General features: G+C 42.5%; 1 protein-coding gene and 1 pseudogene across 6 annotated transcripts in view; one reads left to right on the top strand and one right to left on the bottom strand.

The window, feature by feature from the left end:
* Window positions 1-16887, top strand: part of LOC101518372 (ATP/GTP binding carboxypeptidase 1) — a 118028-nt gene that overhangs the window by 56640 nt on the left and 44501 nt on the right. For all 6 annotated transcript variants that reach the window (XM_058659857.1, XM_058659861.1, XM_058659858.1 and 3 more), the window contains 3 exons: window positions 2213-2296; window positions 3191-3277; window positions 3376-3524. In XM_058659857.1, the coding sequence (XP_058515840.1) occupies window positions 2213-2296; window positions 3191-3277; window positions 3376-3524 (320 nt within the window). The remainder of the gene's footprint in view (window positions 1-2212; window positions 2297-3190; window positions 3278-3375; window positions 3525-16887) is intronic.
* On the bottom strand, window positions 8252-8660 carry LOC101517712 (ubiquitin-conjugating enzyme E2 variant 2-like; annotated as a pseudogene).

Below are 16887 nucleotides of genomic sequence, written 5' to 3'. Positions count from 1 at the left end.
CTTTTCCTGGGAGCTGGGTTGAAAGCCGAGATGGTGGACTTGGACCCAGGCCATGTACTGTGGGATGCCAGCATTGTCGTAAGCAGTGGCCTAGGGGCTGCACCGCCATGCCACCCCTACTCTGGTTTTTTTCAAGATTTGTTTATTTTTATTGGTAAGTCAGATATACAGAGAAGAGGCGACACAGAGAAAAAGATCTTCCATCCACTGGTTCACTCCACAAGTGGCCTCCACGGCAGGAGTTGAGCTGATCCAAAGGCAGGAGCCCAGAGCTTCTTCTGGGTCTTGTACGCAGGTGCAGGGTCCCAAGGCTTTGAGCCGTCCTCGACTGCTTTCCCAGGCCACCAGCAGGGAGCTGGATGGGAAGCAGGGCTACTAGGATCAGAACCGGCGCCCATACGGGATTCCAGTGCGTTCAAGGTGAGGACTTTAGCCGCTAGGCTATTGTACCAGGTGCAAGAATGAATTTTATAGCTTAATTTTTTTTTACTAAATCTTTTTTCCTAATAGTTTCTGTGAGTAATGAACTAATTTTTTTTAGAATAAAAATGCATTATGCTTAACTATTTAGTAGGTTAAGAATTTCAGCATTGTGGTTCACGTTTTCCTGGTAATTTATAGTCTTCTGTTAGAATAGGTTCTTGATTTATTTTGAATTTTAAGTTACAGTGTGATGTTGGGCACATTTCTGAACTCTGTGAGTGTGGTGTCTTTTAACTTCTAGGAAGTACCACTGTGCAGGAGAAAGGTTTCAAGTTATCTGAAGTTACAGAGATTTTCAGAGTTTAGTGTGTTCCTGAGATTTTTTTTTTAAACAATTAGTTTGGCATATTTTGTTGTTGTTCTGCACAAGTGTAGACATGACCGTTCTGATCCCCATCACCTGTCTCCAACTGAAACAAGGCAATTTGGAATTTACAGGAGTGTATGCAGCGGACTTCCTCCTCAGGTCATCCTGCAGTAGTGGCTTCCTTCTAGCTGTGCCCTGCAGCTCCAGGCCTTTGGCTCTGAGATCCAGGTCTCTTTCAGCTCCCCTGTAGTTGTTGCTGGTGGTTGTCATCTCTGGGGACTCACTCATTGATAGGGAAGATTGTGGGTTCTGTGCGGGGTTCAGTGGTGGGAGCTTAGGAGTTTTGCAGTGCATGTGTGTTTTTTGGGGGATGACTGAGGAAATTGGCCGGGGGACTCCTGAAGAGAGCTTGTTATTCCCTGACAGGTGTTCACTTCTTTTCCACATATTCCTTCCCAGCACAGAAGAGAGGGTATGCTGCGGAATGTACAAGCTGAATGCGTGTAATTTGAAAGGGAGGCTGACAGAGTCAGATGAAGCGTGAGGTTCTCTCATGTGCTCCCAAACGCTTTCAGTAAGTGCAGCAGAGCAGCAGCAGTCACAGGAACCCAGAACTCAGTCTGGTGTTCCCACGCTGATGGCAGGGACCTGAGTACTCTGGGGGACATCTGGTGACCTCCCCTGCCCCCAGGCTGAGCATCAGCAGCAGGAAAATAGAATTAAAACTTCAGCCAGGCACTCCATTATGTATGTACGTGTCCTAAGTGGTGTCTCATCTACTGTCCCAAATGTCTGCCACTGCATTTGCTTTTGAAAATCTCCCCTCCTCCTTATCGTTTGTCATAATGCTGTTATCATGTACACACAGTGATTTGTCTGAGTTAGATTCAAATCCAGATGATTTTTCTGTAAGAAAGTAGAACAGAAGGGGTGGAGTGCTTGGGACACCTGTGTCCCATATCAGAGCCTGTGAGCTCGGCTCTGGGTTCTAGTTTCTGATACTGCGTCCCTGGAAGGCGCAGACACTGAGTTCCAGGCTCGTGCCTTGAGCCCGGCCCACCCCTGCATCTTGCCGGGATTCAAGGAGTGAGTGAGCAGACGGGAAGTCTCTGTTTCTTGCCATCACTGTGTCTGTGCTTCTCAAATTAATTTGTTAATTAATAAGGGTAGCCATAACGGACATTGAATAGTTTTTTTTCTGTTGGACTTATGGATATTGTTCTATATGTCTGCTTTCTACAATCGGATTGATAATGATGGGTTATAGTCTTGTATGTTGATATTTTGCACATAAAATACACAGATGGCAAAATGATCATTTTGAGAAATTAAAAATTTTTTTTATTCAAAACTTATTTGGAAGGAAGTTGTACATTGGTATCTGATAATGAATTTTGGTTATATTCTGTTTTATGATTTCAGGACAAAAATTGCCCAAGACATTGAGAGACTAATACATCAGAGTGATATCATAGATCGGGTGGTCTATGACCTAGACAATCCAAAGTAAGTCTGGTTTTATTGTAAAATATGGGTTGTTTAATAAAAACATAAGAAACTGTAGTTGACTTTTCTAGCTTATTTTTTGGGGGGAGTGTAATGGTCAATCCCTTTTATTTGCTTAAATTGAATATCACAAGCTTTTGTTTCCTTTAAGGTAAATTGTTAAGAGGTTTAAGGTAGAGATCACAATGTAATGCTGTGTTCTGAAGAAACTGAGGCTAGATAACACTTTTTAAAGGTTTTCACTGGGAAGGTGATTGTTGAAACCCTGTTAAGACTTAGGGTTGAATACTATGGAATGCAGTGCTTAGCAAGGAGAGGAAGCATCTGCCCAGTTTATCTGTAATCTCTCAGTGATTGTGGCCCTTACAGTGCTGTCAGATAAAATTTGGGACTGTCACCAGTATTGGCGTTTTTAGTTTCCTGGTAGAATTTAAGCTCCAGAAGCAAAAGAGTTGAAGAGTTTGTGTTTAAGTTAGAGAAAGTGTTGGTGTTTAATTAGAAAACTCAACAAATACCTTAAGACAGTATCTGGTTACCTGGTAGGCACTCAGTAAATAATAAAATAATGAATATGCAAAATGAAGAAAATGTGTGTCCCTTTTTGGTGCTAATGAAGATAATAGATAATATTATCTGTTGCAAGATTAAAAACACTGTTTTCACTCAAGAATTATATGGTTGATTAGAATTATTATTAGCTCATATGGAGTTTTGAAAGTAACTTTGGTCTTTTCTCTGTTAATCTCAGTTGATACTTTGAATGGGTTTGTTAGGTTCTTTGGTGTAAAAAATAACAAGAAAGGTGTTGTGACAATAGTGTTGTTTATTTATTTGTGGTTTGCTCGTTTAAATGCAATATATTTTAGTGTGTTTTCTTTTAAACTTTTTATTTAGTTACACCATTCCAGAGGAAGGAGAAATTTTGAAGTTTAACTCCAAATTTGAGTCTGGGAATCTACGTAAAGTAATTCAAATTAGAAAGTAAGTCATTTCAGGTTTTCTCATTTTGTGTGTGCATAATGTGAAATGTTTCATATTTTTGCTAAATTTCACTAAATTTTGTTGTCTTCTGTTTTCAGAAATGAGTATGATCTTATTCTGAATTCAGATATAAACAGCAATCATTATCATCAGTGGTTTTATTTTGAAGTCAGTGGAATGCGGCCCGGGGTTGCTTACAGATTCAACATCATTAATTGTGAGAAATCCAACAGTCAATTTAATTATGGTAAGAATTTTTTGTTCCTAGCGGAGAGGGCATGCAGGCATCTTAGCTGTAGAATAGGAGTCTAAAAGACTATTACCTTTTAGAAATTTTTTATTTTTATATATATTTTATTTTTATTGCAAAGTCAGATAGGAGTCAGAGAGGAGGAGAGATAGAGAGGAATTATCTTTCATCTGATGATTCACTCCCCAAGTGAGTGCAACGGCCAGTGCTGTACCGATCTGAAGCCAGGAGCAAGGAGCCAGGAACTTCCTCCAGGTCTCCCACACGGGTGCTGGGTCCCAAGGCTCTGGGTTGTCCTTGATTGCTTTCCCAGGCCACCAGCAGGGAGCTGGATGGGAAGTGCAGCAGCCGGGATTAGACCTGGTGCCCATATGGGATTCCGGTGCGTTCAAGGCGAGGACCTTAGCCACTAGGTCACAGCGCCAGGCCCAGTAAGAAGGATCGTGGCCAAAACTAAGGAGCTCTCCTGAGACTTGGGATTGCATCTCAGAGTTCAGACATAAGAAGACAACAGGTTTGAGAATGCGTCTTTACACTAGTGAATTACATGTACACCTTACATGGAATCTGTAATGCATAACTAATATAGCGGCATGTGTCTTGCTGTGCTGCAGAATTCCTGGACTCTAAACTGTGTAAATTTGGGCAGATTGTTTTGCAAACTCTTCTACATGCAAAAGAATGAATGCTGTCTTTTTCATCATGTGAGGGGAAAATGAAATATATGAAAATATGTAGGATAATACTTGGTTACTTAGTTACTCGGTTATGGCTGCTCTTGCTATTCCCAGACATGTGGTAGACACTTGGGAAAAGTGCTGAGGATACATGCTGGCGAGGGCTTTAGCCGTTAGGCCACTGCGCCGGGCTCCAAGACTATTATTACCTTTTAGAAAGACTTGTGAATATCTTTGTTTGTTATTTTCTATTTGCTGAAAGTCATGTTTATTATGCAAATTTTGAAATACATTGATCTTTGATTTTCTCATTAAAATAACTACCTTTGTATAGTCAGGTTCTTCAAAATTTAATGGAGATGGTTAATTTCATTCTAGTAAAATATACCTAAAGATTTGCTATGTATGCTCCAGTGGGTTCATCTGATCATATAGTCTTTTTCTTATCCTGATTGTTTGATTTCTTATCCTGATTGTTTGATTTTTGAATGCTCAGCCAGCCTTTAACCTGTGAAATAAAATCCCACATGGTAGTTGTGTATAATGACTCCTATCTGGTTATGAATCTTTGGATTCATACTCAGAAATGATACTGGTCAATAGTTTTTCTGTTTTTGACACTGTGTCTGCTTTAGCTGTCATGGTACTGCTTGTAAAATGAGTTGAGGCATTGTCAAGTATTCCTCTTGCACGTCCATAGAATTGGGATTACTTCTTGGAGGTTTGGTAGAATTCTTCCAGGAGGTTAGTTTTTTTAATAGTGTTAGGGTGCTTCAAATTACTTCATCTAAGTTTGTGTTTCTTACGAGTTGGTTCCTTTTTCTTGTCGAGCATGTGTGTGGATTTGTGGAATCCATCGCGATATCCGCCCGTATTTCATTCCTCCCAATGGTCGTTTGCGTCTCTTCTGTTTGTCAGTCTTCCTGGAGAGCTGTTGGTTTTATTGACATTCTCAAGGAACTGGTTTTTTTTTTTTTTTTTTGGTTTCATTGATATTTCTCTACCGCTTAATGTCAAGTGATAGTCTTTAAAAAGCTTTGGTAGGGCTCGGCAGCGTGGCCTAGTGGCTAAGGTCCTCGCCTTGATCCCATATGGCCGCTGGTTCTGATCCCGGCAGCTCCACTTCCTCTCTGTCTCTCCTCCTCGCAGTATATCTGACTTTGTAATAAAAATAAAATAAATCTTAAAAAAAAAAAAGCTTCGGTAATACACCAGCAAGAAGATCAAATCTATGTAGCTGGAATGAAGGCACTTCTTTTAGTACTTTAACCAATATGTAAGGAAGGGCTGTTTGTCAGACATTGTGTCTTATAGTCAGGCATGCCTGTGGAAAGTAATATAAGTATATACTCGATATTAAGATGTAAAAAATTGAAACATCAGGTTTCAACTACTTGATAACAGCAGGTGTTTTTGTTTCATCTTGCAAAAGAAAATATTGTTGTTCTGGTGAACAAAAAAAAAAATCTTCCATTTGCTGTTGAGGAGAAATCTGTATTGATGAGCTCTGAAATCTTGAGAGAGGTTGGAACACCCCTGGCCCTGTAATGCCGTATTGTCTCTCTTAAAGGAATCCTCTAGGCTGTTAAAACCGTGAGTGTGGAGATACTCTGTCAGGAGGCATTTCTGGAAAAGAATGTTTCCAAAACTGCTTGTTCTCACCTGTCAGTATGCATGTAGGAAATAGAAATTGTAAACTCTAGAATTAGGGACACATACCTGATTTGGTTATAAACATCCATATTTTAAAATGTTTAGAATCTAATTTTAAGTGCTTTCTAATTCTGTTTTTACTAAAGCATATTCAGTGGTTATGTTGCTTTGTATAATTGTGTTATGAATATTGTTCATTTATATAGCCTTTCACATTCTTGGCTTTTGTGAGTTTATTGAATAGGTAAATAACTAGTGATAATTCTCAGAAACCTGCTTGTTGCCCTTAACCAATCATAGCCGAGTGATCAAATGTAGTAATGATCAAAATTAGTAAAGAAATCTCATGTTTTTCCTATCTGATTCATATGTTAACATAACATTTTTAGATATATTTAGAAGACAAAGGACAATTATTAAGTTACTCTTCATGTTTTGGGTGTACCTTCAGAATAAAATGGTAACTTATGTTTATTGTGTAATTTTCAAATATTGTTAAAAGTGGGTGTTTTAACTCACAACATTTATTTATTCATTTAAAAATATTCAGCACCTGAAGCCTTATTAAATGTTTTAAATCTTGAAAGTGTGCCTTGGAGCATGCTTTGTTTAAAATGTGGCGGATAGAATATCTCTCCCTTTAGTATCATTTAAAATTTTAGCTTTAATTAAAACTGAAAGCAGTGTGACAGATGGCTGCTTTATTTTTAAATTTCTTCTACTTCCTTTTTTCTTTTGGATAAGCTTTAATGTATATCACACTTTCCAAACCAACTTTGTAGTGAATTTGGAAAACAGTATGGTCTTGAGAAGAAAATTAAAACTACTGACATTACAGAATTCAGAACTAACCACTTTAACGTTTGTTATTTCGTATCAGCCTTTTAATAATGCTGTGTATGATTTTTTTCTGTTTTTAAGATTTATTTATTTTTATTGAAAAGGCAGATATACAGAGAGGAGGAGAGATAGAAAGGAAGATCTTCCGTCCGATGATTCACTCTCCAAGTGGCCGCAACGGCTGGAGCTGAGCCAATCCAAAGCCAGGAGCCTCTTCCAGGTCTCCCACACAGGTGCAGGGTGCCAAGGCTTTGGGCCATCCTCGACAGCTTTCCCAGGCCACAAGCAGGGAGCTTCGTGGGAAGTGGTTCCGCTGGGATTAGAACCGGCGCCCATATGGAATCTGGCATGTTCAGGGTGAGGACTTTCACCATTACACTATCACACGGGGCCCCTGTGTATGATTTTGGCATACATAGTCATGTTCTACTTTATAGAATAAGGCCCACAACCAGCTAGTTTCATATTCTGTATGTTAACAAAATATTCTGCTTATGAAATATTTTGGCTGATACAGAGTTTAATTGGTATTCTATGGAGATCTAGTGTAAGCTACATTTCCCAAACCTTTTTTTGTTACACATTTGTTTCTAGTTTATTTTTTGCTATTACTCAGAGGAACATTATTGCCCTTAAGTATTTGTGTATAATTACTTGGTTACAGATCCACGGAAGTGGAATTTTTTCTGTACTTACATATTTTGATAGCAAAACAGTGGAAACTAAGAATAGGCTTGAAATGTAGCAAAATAAAAACAATTTAGGGAAGAAACTGGCCTGTAAGGAAGAGAGCATCCAGGAAAACTACATTTTAACACTTGGTATCTGTTCTTAAATTAACACTATTTTAAAATTAAATATTAATCTTTTACAGATTTGAGTTTGCAGGTTTTTTTTGTTGACTTCACTTAAACTTAAATGCATGGTTTGCTAAACAAAGACTGTAAACAAATATTTACCATGTCTGTTACATGTAACTCACAGAACAGCTTTTAACAGAAATTCATCGACCCCTCCCCAGCATTTTTTATTATAAATACAGATATCAAAACAATCCTGAACATATTTTTATATTAATAGTAGTCAGCACCCACACCGCTTCAAAACTTAACAGAGCTTGTGACAATATTCGCTGTACCTGCTACTTTAAACAGTTCCCACTGCGGCTCTGTCACTAAGCAAGATGGATAAAGTGTGCCATTGCTGTCTGTGCTTCTCAGGATTTTTACTTTCAAAAACACGTTTCCACTTCCGTTTGGCACGTCTCACCTTGCTCGCGTCTTGCAAACCCGAAGCCTACTTGGAGCACTGCAGGTTTATGTTCAAATGACAGTGCCTCAGCAAGAGAAAGAACAATGGTGCCACACTTTCCCTCCTGTGACCTGAAAACATACTGGGTGTACATATGTTGAATATATTCCTTCGAATGTCTGAGTCATGTATATCAGCTGGAATTCTTTCCTGAATCTGTGGGTATTTTGCATTGAGAGATTTAATCAAGACATTAGTATGTAGAAGGCTGTTGATTTAAGACAGATATGAGATCCACTAAAATTAATTGCTGTATGTTTGTCCTCCTGGTGGCTGTGGAAGCTTCACATCTTCTTTGGACATCATTAGACGTCTTAGCTCCTGAAGCACAACCTTAATGCTCTATGAAATTTGCCATTTTGTTAATACTGGTATGTTCCGTGCATCCACCATTCCCATTATTAGTTTTTGTTAGGAATCTAACTGACGGAGGAGCTCCTGGGTATTTAGGTCCACATTTGACTTTCAGGCTATATATCCTGTTCTGGTAACGTGTCCTTGATGGCCCAATCACCATGCCTGCTGTCTTGTGTCATATCTTCATCACCTTCAAGCCCCAGCTGACCGTACTATGACCCACTCCTTTCTGTCCTTCTAGTTCTTCCAACAAGCGAAGATTATAAGGAACTTCAACTCCTATGGAGACTGCCATCTTCTCCTGCAGTCCAACGCCGTGTGTGTGTTTTTAAAGACTTATCCCTTAAGCTGACTATTTTTTTCTGTGTGTATGGCATAAGCAGCAGTCCAGATCTGTTTTTTATATGCATCAATGTATTATGTCCACTTGTTCTACAACTGTATTTTGAAGAAACTTTCACATTTGATACCCATGCCAATGAATGATTTGTTCGCTGTCACTGCTTAGAGGAAAATATACTGGAGCTGGCTCTGTGGCATAGTGGGTAAAGAAAGCAACTGTCTGTTGCACTGGCATCCCAAGGGGTGACCCCAGTTCAAGTCCTTGCTACTCCTATGCCAACTCACTGCTAATGAACTTGGGCAATCAGTGCCAGTTGTATCATTGCTTGAGCCCCTGTACCCACGTCGGGGAAGAAGGTCTTGGATTTGGATAGGTCCAGCTCCAACCACTGCAGCAGAAGGAACCAGCGCACAGATCTCCCCTCTCCCTCCTCTCCTGTCTTTTTCTATAGCTCTGCCTTACAGCAGTGACGTGTCAGAGCAGACTTGAAGCAATATGTAACAGCTTATTTGCTGAGCCAGATGAACAAATTCTGTCCGAGAAGATGGACGTCTGGAGGCTGGCTGGAGATGAACTCCGATCTCGCTGGTAGAATCTGAGTCACGCAGCACCAAAAGTGTTGTAGGGTTTTTGACCCTGAATACGGCAGCAACCTCAATTCCTGTCTCGCAGGAAAGAAGAATTTTCGTGCGGACACAGTTTAGTTTTAAAGTAAGATTTATTAGAAAAGCTGAGAAAGGAGACTCCCGTCCTAGTGATGGGAGGGGGCTCTGAGATAGACAGGACCCTTACCCCGGCCGCAGTGGCAGGAGGAACAGTGGAAAGACGCTGGTTCTCTGCCCTAGTGATAGGAGGAAAAGTGGAAAAAGAGACCCTGAGTTTGCAGTTTGCAAACTCTTTTGTAACACTGCATTTTTTAAAGCTACACAATAATTTGCAGATTTCCACATCCTGGTAAATATTATGTAGCAACATTATAACTAATATGTTTCTAACAGTCTGTTGAATAAAGTATAATGACATATTAACTGTTCATCAAATTGCAGGAATGAATTTAATGCTTCTGCCAGTGCGCACTTCCCCTAACGCTCAGCAATGTGTGCTCATTCTCTTCAGCATGTTTTGTAGGAACTCATGGCAAAATGTAGGCAAGGATCACTATCCCGAGACCGTTTGTAATTGTGAAACATTGAAGTAGACTTGATCTCTGTCAGTGTCATCATGTCACACATTATGGCTAAATCCCCACCCTCAGAGCACCCACAGGACCCCATGTGGGCACCGGTTGGTGTCCCGGCGGCCCCGCTTCCCATCCAGCTCTCGGCTTGTGGCTTAGGAAAGCAGTGGAGGACGGCCCACAGACTTGGCACCCTGCATCTGTGTAGGAGACCCAGAAGAAGCTCCTGGCTCCTGATCAACTTAGCTCTGGCTATTGCGGCCACCTGGGAAGTAAACCAGTGGATGGAGTATCTTTCTGTCACTTCTTTTTTTCTGTAAGACTGCCTTTCCTATAAAAATAAATCTTTTTTAAAAAGTTAATGTATTTGAAAATCAGAGATCTGTCATCTGTTGGTTCTCTCCCCAAATATCCAAAATACCTGGGGCTGGGTTGGACTGAAGCCAGGAGCCTGGAACCCAATCTGGGACTCCTGTGTAGGCGATAGGGAACTTGGAGTTACGTTGTCACCTGAGGGCTCCCCTGAGTGTGCCTTAGCCAGAAGCCAGAGTGGAGAGCAGAGCTGGGACTTGAGCCGATGCCTTCTGCTGCGGACACTGGGCATCCCAGGCGGCGGTGTAGTCACATACTGAAGTCCTCACCACAAGCATAATTTTAATAGAAAACTCTTCCATGCAAACGGATTTGAAGAGATGGAATATCAAAATGTCTTCACTATCCACAGCAGTATACAGATTCAGAGCAGTCTCAGTAAAAATTCTAAGGACTTTCTTCACAAAACTAGAAAAAAACATTCTGAAAATTCATATGAAAACATGAAAGGTGTCGAATAGCCAAAGCGATGTGTGTGTGTTTTCCTTTGGAAGGCAGATTTACAGAGAAAAGCACAGGCAGATCATCCATCTGCTGATTCCTTCCCAAAATGGCTGCAATAGATCGACTAGGGCGAACCCAGAGCCAGAAACCAGGAGCTTCTTTTGGGTCTCACACATGGGTACAGGGGCCCAGGGACCTGAGGCATCTCCTGCTGTTTTCTCAGACCACAAGCAGGGACCTGGATCAGAAGAGAAATATCTGGGACATTCACTGGTGCCTACTTGGGATGCTGGGGCTACAGGTGGAGGCTTAACTTACTACATCACAATGTGGCCGAAGCCAAAGCAATCCTAAACAATAGAAATAAACCTTGAGGCATCACAATACGAGACTTCAGGAGATCCTGCAGGTGTGTTATAATCCAAATAGCCTGGCCCTTGCAGAACAATAGACATGCATGTCAGTGGAATGGAATAGAAACCCCCTAAGTAAATGTACACATCTGCAGCTAACTAGTCTGTTTAAGAAACATTTATGTATTGATTTGAAAGAGTCACACAGAGAGTGAGAAGCAGGGAGAGTTCTTGCACCTCCCCAAGTGGTTTCCGCGGCCTGGGCCAAGCCAGCCCACAGCAGGAGCTCCCACGCGGGTGCAGGGCTGGAGCGCTGGAGCAAATCAGCAGGGGGTTGGAGCAGAAGTGGTGCAACTGGAGTGACCTCCTGCTTTGACACTTTGTTTTTGGCATCTGCTATTTTCCAAGGGATTTCAAGTATAGTGTGACATTTGTTTTAGCCGTGGAGTCCAAAAAAGTGTAAAATATTTTAAAAAGACACCAAATTAGATCGTGAGATAGATTCTACATTGGATTTTTCCTTCAGTCTTACTCTTTAGGTCTTTTTAGCACAGATTCTTCTCGTATTCTAAAAAGAAGTTGTCTCTTGCGAGCTTCCTGTGTATTTCCATGTACTTGTAAGTATTTAAGTAGGAAGTCAGGAGAAGCTAAAGAAACTGTTCACATAAATAGGATTGCTTACGAAAATCCATCATTAGTTTTGTGCAGTTAATATAACATAAAGCAAATTCTAGTTTGTCTAACAGCAGTAAAGTTAGAACACTGGGAACCAGTGAATCCTAAGCAGCCCATGTGTAACCAACCCTGTGATCAGCAGGTGGCGCCACTGTTGGAGTCACTCCTGGAGTGGACAACAGAAGATAGCTTTAGTGCAGACTTGTCCGGCTGGAAGTTCTGATTTAATTGTCACATGTGCTTGAAATGAGGAGGCGGTGTTAGAAGTAGGTTATTGCCTGTAAATATTTTCCCGTGTTTGATTAGTGTGTAGAACCCCCAGAAGGGAGAGGCTGACCTTTGCTTTTGCTTAAAGCTGCCCTTTTATTGAGATTAAAAAAAAAAACCAATTCTGTTAAGTACCTTGTTTTCTCACAAGTGAGTGATCTTCAAGTTAAGCAGTTTGCAGTATTTATTACTTTGTTTTCAATTTTAAAGCGAATGCTTTCTTTGAGCACTCAGTCTGATAGTGCTGTGTGTCTCTGTGCTCTGTCCTCTCTTTCCACTAGATGGCAGTCTTGGAATTTAATAGCTGGAAGCTTTCGTAGCAGGTGTTTTCGCCCTCTGTGTGTGTCTTTGATATATGAGGATTTAACTACCTTCGTACATAAATTGGACATGTTTGGAACCAGGCAACAATGTAGAAATTTGGAGTCTTGCCTGTAGTGTTCCAGTCCCCACACTCATGTTAGGTTTTTCCATGCCCCCGAGTTGAGCTGTCCCTTCACTAGAGCAGACTTCCCTGGCTGCCCACGCTGGAGTGGTCCCCCTGATAAATGTTCCTCGTGGACTGCTTTCCTTTGGCATGCAGTGTATGTGTGGGGCTCATTCATATCTCTCCTGCCAGTCCTTCCTCTCCTTGAGCTCAGGACGGTTGTCTGTCGTTGACTGTTGTCACATTCCTACCATGGTATTTAGGCGTTCAATGACTGTTAGTGAGGCGACAGTTGACTCAACTCTGGAAAAGATCCCAATTGGGAACAGAAAAGTGAACCTACGCAAAACATGTGTCGACAAGATCACAGGTTGAATCTCCCACGCTCTCGAAAGACTTTACTTTGAAGTAATTCTGAGTTTAAGGAAAAGCTGTGCCGTTCACGTAGATGCTAAGCATCTGAATTGCAGCTGCGTCACTGTGGAATGCTTGGGATGTATATTTTCTATACATAATGACATTTTCCTATATCACTGCAGGTTAGCCATCAAGATCAGGAAGTCATCATGGATCACGCGAGTCCCTCGTAATGCTCAGGCCCCTGTTTTGGTTCCCGTTTTTCTCCCAAGAGTAGAGCTCAAAGCCTCATTTCTGGCCTTGGATGTTCATGGTCTTTGTGCTTTGGAAATAGGCCTGTTGCTCTATCCGCAGCGTGCTTCGTGGCTTGCAGCTTAACCCTGGCGCTTGGCTCTCGGCCCTGTGTCCACGCTTCCTCCCTGGCATCCTGCCGGTGCTCTGCGAGGACAGTACATCTTACTGTTTCCGCTTTGTTCTCACTCTCTCTGAACGTGACCCACATAGGTCTGTACTTCTTACCGCTGAATAAACTTTACCACCCTCTTTGTTTTGTAGAATGGCTCTCAGTTTGGACGCGTCTCCTCTTCCTTGAGGATTCGTTGACATTCTGCGTCTTTGGCAGGAATATCCCAGAAGTGGTGTGTTCTGGCGGCACAGGATTCTGTTCTGTCCTATTCCTAATGTTAATTTGATTGAGTTGGTGACTGCTAGGGCTTCTCATTGTAAAGTTACTCTTTTTCTTTTTTGTGATTGTTTTATATTTTACATTTCAGATAGACACTTGTTAGCGTGTTTTATGCACATAAAGGTTTACGCTCCGGCTAAAGCATACATCCTTTACTCAGTTGTTGGAATCGCCTCTTCATGTTTAGAGAATTTGAGTGCGTCCTGGGGTAGGCTTGACTGGGTTGAATCTGACTGGTGGCCTCTGACCTGCCTGTCGGTGGAAACCTGTACCTTTCTTGGTGTTTGCAAGGTTTCCTGTTATCTCTTTGAATGTGCTTTTTACTCTTTTGCTGCTCTGCCTGCTGAATGGCCAGAGCCTGCACATTGGGTCTTTTCATGTGAATTCCCTAGAAGCTCTTTTTCATTCATCTTGGTTATTTTCTTTTCCTTTTCTCCTCTGACTGTGTGCTTTCAAATAGCCTATCTCGAAGGTCACTAATTTTTCTCTTTGGTCTGTTTTTCTGTTAATGCCTTTTACTCTGTATTTTTCAGCTGGAGGATTTCTGGTTGACCTTGTTTAATTGCTTCCATCTTTCCCTTAGATCTGTCTGGTAAAATATGAAGTTTCTCTCTATTCTCATGAATTTCATGGAATTTTTTGAAACAGTTATTTTGCAATCTTCATCTAATTGGAAATTTCAGCTCCTAGATGATTGACTTCTAATCCTTTATTTGCTGTCTGCATGCGGTTGTGCATGCTGGTTGGCGTTTTGAAGGATATGTTATAGTCATCCAGAAATTCTAAGCCATCTGTGTATTGTCTTTGATTCTATGGATACTTCTGCTGTTTCAGCACTAGATAACACCCTGGGGTGTCATTTGTTTGAGGTCCATGTTGATGTTTTTACTGATTTAGAGTTATCCCCAATCTCAGGTTTTCTCAAAATGTGTTGCTGATGTCTCACGTAATATGAACTGGGAATATACTAGGAAAGGTGTAGTCTGTTCCTCTAAGCCTTTCCTTGGTCTGTGGTGGATGCCTTGTTCTGTACCCTCAAGTGCCATGATGCCACGCATGACATCCAGAGCCCTCAGCCTGCCAAAGAGCAGTGCAGCTTGGGAACAGGACCAAAGCTCAGCCTCCTGTGGGCTCCCTGCCCAGGCCACATCTGTCAGCCGCTGGTGGTTGGGTGGGGTGTTAGACTGCTCAGCCAGGACTCTGGAACATTTGCCTCTGAACATTCCTAGAGGCTCACTGCAGGGATTGCCTGGGGACAGGGACCGATAGGATGTGCTCAGTGCAGAGTGCTGTCAGCTTCATGCTGAGTACCCACCAATCCTATAATTCTTTGCTATCTGCCCAAGGTTGTGGGGATGGAGGAGAGAATAGAGGCAGTCCCTCAACTATGCAAGCAGTCCCTATGGTGGGTTGTATATGGGTCGTATATGGGTCTCACAGTCAGGAGACCCTGAGCAATTCTGGGAGTGCGCACGAGGCCTGCAAGAACCTGGTGTTGATACGTGCCAGAAAGAAGTCTGCCGCATCAAGGTACAGGTGTTTGCCAGTCCTCAGGCCCTGTTCTTGGGTCAGACTGCTGAGATCTGCTTGGTGTTGATCCCCAAGGCACAGTTGCATGGCCCTTTCCTGTCTGCCCCAGTTTGGAGGAAAACGGTAAAGCAGCCTTCTGGTCACCCAGAGTGGCCCTAGGACATGTGAGTCCCAGCCACAGGTCCCTACAAAGTCCTGGGGACACCCACTAAGAGTCTACCAGAGGCTAGCAGTAACACAGCATACCCACATTTGAGTTAGACTCCCCAGAGCTTCGGCTTCCGCCTGATGACAGGCAAGTCTAGAGGCTCAGTCTGTCAGCACCTACCCAGCCCAGGGCCAGAGACCTTCCGGCCGTGTCAGGTCCTGGTTACCCGGCTCTGAACTCCTCCCAGCCTCTGGGCATGGCTAGAGATCTGCTCTCTGCTGGTGGTGGGCAGAAGGAATGACCAAGACTACGTGCCTGTGCAGACTCCAGATATTCCCTGTCCAGTTTTGGGCCTGGGCATTGGGGCAGGGGTCCTTAGTGTAAGCAAAGTTTCTGCAGTGGGGTTGGCCTGAGATTCAGTTCACTCTCTTTCTCCCAAGGAGGGATGTGTTGCTGCACACGCTACTGCTTGGAGCTGAAGGACAGTGATGTGGACAGCTCTTTCCTGCCTGGTTATAGCAGGTGGAAACACTGTAGTCTCCCACCTGGCCTCAGCAACTCTTGTGCAGGTGACTTGGTGTGTGTAGAGCTGGCCATCTTGGCGTGTCTGCGGGAAGGTGGCTGCTGGAGCCTCTTCCTCCGCTGCCATGTTGGTTTCAGCTCTCCCTGTTTAGATTGAAGTGAGTTAAACTATTTTGAAAAGGCAGATCTTCAGTGGCACTAGGCTCACTGCCTGTGCCTGATAACCACTCCAGCTAGAGGCTGCCGCACTGGACGAGCGTGTGTACAACACGTTCGCTTCCTGGCAGGAAGTTGAGCTGGACAGCACTGATTCAGGAAGCATTCCTAGGGAAGGACCTCAAGAGGGTGGGTTGTAGCTGAACTGGCAGCCAGAGATGTTGGAAGTCTATAGCAGCTGTCCTTGTTTAAAGTATGAAAAGACAAAACAGATTCAGGAACTAGGAGAAGAAAATGAAAAACAGTAGGAAATGAGTTGATAAAAATAAACGCCAAAAAATCATGAAAAAGAAAACAAAGCACATACATGCCAAAGTGATAAAGTAACACGGATTATGTATGGGCTAGAACTGTTGGAAAGGAAATAAAAATATGCAGTTATTAGTCACCATATTGAGATGGTGCAGGTTTTTGTCATTAAAACAACAACAACAACACTAACAACAGATTCTGTGTGACTGGTGTAGTAACACAGCTTGCTAAGCTGCTGCCTGCAGTACCAGATGCCATGTAGGCAGCCTTTTTGGATCCCAACTGCTCTACTCATGCTCCAGTTTTCCTGCTACTGTGGGAAAGAAGCAGGTACTGATCCAGACCACTCTTGACCACAGTGGCCATTTGGGGAGTCAATCAGCAGATGGGTGATCTCTCTGTCTCTCTCTGTCACTTTGCCTTTCAAATAAAAGCATCTTTTTTTTTTAAAAAAAAAAGGTTTTTGTTGTTTCAGTAAGCAATAGAAAGTGTCTAAATTCATTTTTCTGCACCTGGTCTAATCTTTTTTTTTTAAAGATTTATTCTTTTTTTTATTACAGCCAGATATACACAGAGGAGGAGAGACAGAGAGGAAGATCTTCCGTCCGATGATTCACTCCCCAAGTGAGCCGCAAAGGGCCGATGCGCGCCGATCCGATGCCGGGAACCTGGAACCTCTTCCGGGTCTCCCACACGGGTGCAGTGTCCCAATGCATTGGGCCGTCCTCGACTGCTTTCCCCGGCCACAAGCAGA

Source organism: Ochotona princeps, unplaced genomic scaffold (assembly GCF_030435755.1).
Source record: "Ochotona princeps isolate mOchPri1 unplaced genomic scaffold, mOchPri1.hap1 HAP1_SCAFFOLD_221, whole genome shotgun sequence".
Classification (NCBI taxonomy): domain Eukaryota; kingdom Metazoa; phylum Chordata; class Mammalia; order Lagomorpha; family Ochotonidae; genus Ochotona; species Ochotona princeps.
Note: the sequence above shows the minus strand (reverse complement) of the source record. Positions and strands in the feature narration are given on the sequence as shown.